The 5,849-nt window shown below is 33.3% G+C and overlaps 1 protein-coding gene across 1 annotated transcript; it reads right to left on the bottom strand.

The window, feature by feature from the left end:
* On the bottom strand, positions 1-828 carry LOC120182749. Its single transcript, XM_039187624.1, has 2 exons — positions 659-828; positions 1-556 (listed from the first exon to the last, which is right to left on the bottom strand). Exons 1-2 carry the CDS (start codon positions 826-828, stop codon positions 1-3), a joined length of 726 nt encoding a protein of 241 aa, XP_039043555.1.
* Between the last annotated feature and the right edge of the window lie 5,021 nt (positions 829-5,849).

Raw genomic sequence — 5,849 nt, 5'->3', positions numbered from 1 at the left:
CTAGTTGGTTCGGCCTCTAGAGACCGTAGAGAGGTAGAAATACTTTGTGTTTTTGTTGCATTCTTTAAACCACCGGAGCCTTGATTTTTGCAACCATTCACGCTCTTCCTTCCTTAAAACAGCCCACAAACACGGCTTCAACGAGATAATCTCGGACAGATCTGAATTGCTTCTTGAATTCGAAATAACTCTATTTTCAAGAATATCTAACTTCTTACGAATCTCTTCCACAGAGTCAGGATTGATCTGCCTGACTTCTCTTTCCCTATCCTTTGTCGCTTTCTTAACCCACTCAAGAATTTGTGATAAACCAAGTCCTTTATTCACTGCACATAATCTTTTAATTTTTTCTACAAGGATATGATCATCCTCCCAATGCTTGAACCACTTGAAAGGCCCGGAAAACTTTTTAACACTATTATCTTTTAAAATGATCGGCCTGTGATCGAATAAACCCCTAGGAAGAGAAGATTGAGTGAGTAGAGGAAACATACTGGCAATGTCAGTTGAAACTAAAAACATATCGTGCCTACTCTCCACCATCTGATCCCCACCTCTGAACCAAGTAAACTAACTACCTGTTACTGGAAACTCAATTAACCCCCAAGCATAAATAAAATCCTCAAACAAACACGTAGCAGCCGATTGTTCAAAAGACCTAACTCTTTCAGACTCCGATCTAACAACGTTGAAATCACCCCCAACTATAACAGGGATATTTAAGACAGCAATAACAGAATTCAGTTGCTCAAAAAAATCTCTCTTATCTCCTTGCACGTTTGGTTCATACACGCTAATAACACCGATCTCCTTGTTATTAATAACCATATATCCTTTAATGGCTAATATTCTTCTTAAAACAATTTGGTCAATAATTCGGATAGCATTACAATCCCATAATGAAATAAGGCCACCTGAAGCACCAACTAAATGGAAAGGTTGAGGTGAATTCTAAAAATAATTCATAACTTGTGGCTTATTTATGTAAATTAGCAAAAGACGAATGGTTAAGGATGAAAATAAAATATTCATGGATTTGTGTGAGTATTTTGAGAAGTTAGAAGTTATAGTGGATATATGATTTAATGCGATATCGTTTTAATTTCAATTTTAATTTATAATTTTTTAAATGTTAAAATTAGCTTATACGATACTAATATGTAGTTCGAACACTTTGTTTATTATTTGGTATTGTCAGACCACGATAAATCTAGCAATCTGGACGATTATAAGTAAAAGAAAAAGCACATGATTAGGAATATCACGTAATGGGTACTATAGTGAGGCAAAAGTGAGTGTAGTTTATTTATTTAATTATTTTGATCGAGGAAGACTTGCGATAAGTCAACCTCATTCCAATTTACAGTATGATTTATAAAGCTTATAAAGAATGTTTTTATAATACTTTATATAAGTTTTATGAATGATTTAGGGTATGAACTGCCCAAGCATGATATTTTTTTATGATAGATTTATTTATGATACATGAGCCCATTGTATGCGTAATGAGAATTGTTGGTACACTTGGCATGTCATTAGTTGAGTACTTATCAATTATCAGTTTTGGTACATTCGTGTATCAATGTTATCAGTTATCATATAAGCATTTGTACATTATTGTACCAATGTCCAGCACCATTGGTGTTCAGGTTATGATTGCAGTAAAGTGCATCATATCTCATTATCAGTTATGATTTGTACAGTGTGGTACATAGTGCACACCTTACTCACGCATCTTATTTTCTCATAAATATACATTGCGCTATGAAATGAATATGAAAGTTGTGAATGATTTCCAGTTGACAGAAAACATGATATGATTATTTTATCAGATATTGTATACCAGAATTTTTATGAGTTCATGACTGAAAAGAAATTTCAGGTCTTAGTGAAGAAAACGACTTGGATAAGTTGGTTTGCCAGTTTAATGTTTTAATTCGAGCTATTTTATTTATGTTTATGATAATTTCAAAATTTTCTCACCTTAAATTACTACTATCTCACTAAGTTATACTTAGCGCGTGATGATTTTTATGTGTAGGTTCTAATAAAGATAAGTACGAGAAATAAGGAGTCACCGAAGCATCTTTTTGGAAAGACATACATATCATCATTATCAGTAAGGCATCTAAGATGTTACTTTTGACTTTTAGTGGCATGTATAATTATGTAAGTAGTTTCTATTTATAGTATTTATTTTAAATGGTTTGTAATAATAAACTAGAACTATTTTAGTTTATTTTATTTAGTTTAGTTTTATTAGTATTTATGCATGAAAAGAATATATTATATTATTATGTTTTTAAAACATTCACGAAAAGACATGAATTGGTATAATCATTGGTTAACAAATGGATTTATTTTTCTACGACAAGAATTCATTTATAAGATAAGATATTCATAAAATATATTTTAAAGTTAAAAATAGAAATGTTTTAAAATGAAAGAATTTTTAGGCAAATTTCAATTCAGTAAATGTTTTATGAGTTGATATGACATCTTTGAATCATATATCGAGATGTATATGAGTCAAGGGTATTACATTTATTGGTATCAGAGCTATAGATTTAGTCAATTTTTGGCTTAAACCGAGCCTATTTTATATCAGAAATATGTGCATGCCACTAGGATGTCGAAATTACTGATCTGATATGGTCTGATGATTTTATTTAGGATGTTGCTCCTTACTAATGCAATGTTATGTGTTTGTGGTTAGATGTCGAATGCAGAGGGCTCTAGAAAAGCTACCGAACATGAGGTTCCTGAGGGAACCGATAGTGGAAGTAGTAATGAGGTTGATCAAGAACCTGAGCAGCAAGTAGCACAAGCACAACAAGGGATGCCAGCTCTAGATTAGGGAACTTTCTTACAAGCTTTTGAGGCTATATTGGTAAGATATCAGCCAACTATAGCACCTCCCCTTCCTCTGCCTCCACCTCCTGCTCCTCTAGCTCCGAGAGTGTCAATTACTAAAGAATTAAAGAGTATGAGAGCTTCTGAATTTAAAGGTGAAGCAAATGAAGGCCTGTTTGTGGCAGATATATGGTTGAATGGTGTGAAGATTAAGTTGGCAAATCTTCATTATTCTTATGAAGAACGATTGTAAGGCGTAGTTTCATTGCTGAGAGGACAAACCAGGATTTGGTGGACAAATGTTACGACACGTGTCCCTTCAGATCAGATTTCTTGGCAGTTTTTCTTAGAGGCTTTCCAAAATAAATATATTGGATAGCAATTTATTATTAAGATGAAGCAAGACTTTTTCAATCTGATCAAGGGAAACATATATGTTTATAAAAATGAGTGCAAGTGTAATAAGCTCGCCCAATATGCTTCAGAAATGGTCCCCCACAGAGATAGATGTATGCCAAAATTTTATTCGAGGTCTTTACCCTAGACTGAGGGAACTTTTGTTGGCTTCCAGTCTAACTACCTTTCAGGAAGTGGTATGTAACACCCTCAGACCGATGCGGGTGACCCGATCCGATCTGAGGTGTCATAGATCCACAGTAAAAATCTGGGAAAATTTAAAATTTTTGTTAAAACGTGTAAAATAATAAAACAATTTAAATTTTAAAATACAAGTTCCAGACTCAGTATAAAAATCAAATGTGACCTACATGTCCCCCTAATCACATACACCGTACTCCGCAAGCAACTCCAGTGTAACTCTTTTACTGATGTCGATAGCTGCATTGGTTCGATTCTTTTAACCTAAAATGGTGAGTAAAACATGTGAGCTTTGGGAAACTCAGTAATACAAAACTATCAAGTGATGCTGAAGGACATGCAGATAATAGGCAAGCATAAAAAAATTCCTTATCGAATCAGACATCTACATGTTTTCGGGATGAGCTATGGTTTCACTGATATTTCTTCGAATAAAAGACATGAAGATTCTATTTCAGAGGACCAAATTCAGGAGATCAGAATAGGATGTCTAGTGTGTTTTAATAAAACTGAGTAACGTATATAAATCCTTTAAAACATATTTTAAAAACATTGTAATACCCTCCAACCAAACACCGTCTGCAATTCCTCAGAACTACATCCATAAGGACTTACCCTAAGCACACAACAAAGGAGCAACCGTAAAGGAGTACCTTGGGGCCTATAGGTCTACCCAAGAGTCTCTTTAGGTCCATAAGGATTTACCAACTTGATCAGAGATGAATCTCCATACTCCAAAATCCTACCAATACAATATCCAGTATAAATCAGATTTAACAGTAAACTGTTATATCAAGATCGTGATCTAGTAAAATCTCATAAGGGTAATAATGAAATAAACCACATAATTACCATCCACCCGTACACCATATGTAGTCTCGTGATTTAACCAAATGAAGTGCCTTGGGGTCTGAAAGCCTACCCAAGAAAGTTTCTCGGGGCATCAAAGCCTACCTAAAGGTCACATTAGGTCTGTAAGGATTTATCAGCTTGATCAGAGCTGAACCTCCATACTCCATCCTACCCAGATAATGTCCCAATAAAATAGTTCAAGTAGTAACCAGTAGATTTCATGATCCATAAATCATAAACGATTATATTTTTCAGTGAAAATAGGAAACCAGATAACACATTTAAGGTAAGCATAGTTAATAAACCAGTAGATTCCATAATCCATAAATCATGAACGATTATATTTTTCTAGTGAAAACATGTAATTAGAGGACGTATATCATGTAGCCATAGTTTAGTTAAAAGTAAATCAAAACATTAGTAAATCTGTAATTTCAAAAAAAACATGTTTTAAAACATGTATAACAATTATATGTCACATAGGGAACACACTAGAGGATTTATTTATTCTTCGGAGGTACTTGGTATTTATTAGATAAGGAACCATGAAACTTTTATAAATTGATAGGATTTTAGAATCAAGTTATCTATAAAAAAAAAGGGTTTGATAGCTGACGGATTCATCAGTCATTCGCTTATTTTTGTAATTGATTGTTACCAGGAAGGAAAAAACGTATAACTTTTGTAGATTTGACAGAAATCATATTTGAGGTCCCTATAAAAAGGGTTCGTTCATTAGAAAATCTAGTCAACATTCGGAAATTGATGTTTCAAAAATTCATTTAAGATTCAAGTGTATTAAATAGGTACTCATGAACCTTTACATCAGAATTTTTGAAGATCTAGATATAACATGAGTGTTCCCATTATTCAGGAAAACATGGATATTTTGGACATTTTAATTTCTGATGGATTCTTAGGAGTTTAATCCAATAAGGGTGAAACGATGATTCATGGTATTTAATATTCTTGTCGATTTATTAGTATATCGAGTCATCTCGAACTAAACAAATCACAACAATGTGATATATGTCAACCAATCAAATCGATGCGCTTCAAGGATATTCACACTTTAATATGACAACTCTTGTAGAACTGATCATTTTTAGAATCATCGTTGAATGGATCTTAGGGAGAGGAACATTTATTCTAATGGTATTTATTTCATTTCTGTATTGCAATGATATCAAGAAATGTCGACGTGCTTGATATGTGGTTCAAACCCTTAAGGGCAGTACAACATATATAAGTTCATCAACGTTTCCAGACTTATCCAAACCATCCGCTTAATTCTAGCTCATTGAGATTACTTGGGTCAATTAGTATTCAAGTTTATCCCTGTCACTTTAGAGTTTCTAGAGTAATTCAGTCATTTCAACAATTTAGATACATACAGTACTTCCATTTAGTTTAACTTGGTCATATAATATGGTCATTTGAATATCATAGGTTATTTTAGTTATTTCATAGGTCGATGACATTTCGGTAATTCTTTTCAATACAAACATGTTGAGTTAATCAATTGACTGAATCGGCCAAGAGGGGGT

The sequence above is a fragment of the Hibiscus syriacus genome, unplaced genomic scaffold, assembly GCF_006381635.1.
Source record: "Hibiscus syriacus cultivar Baekdansim isolate YM2019G1 unplaced genomic scaffold, ASM638163v2 tig00003721_pilon, whole genome shotgun sequence".
Lineage (NCBI taxonomy): Eukaryota > Viridiplantae > Streptophyta > Magnoliopsida > Malvales > Malvaceae > Hibiscus > Hibiscus syriacus.
Note: the sequence above shows the minus strand (reverse complement) of the source record. Positions and strands in the feature narration are given on the sequence as shown.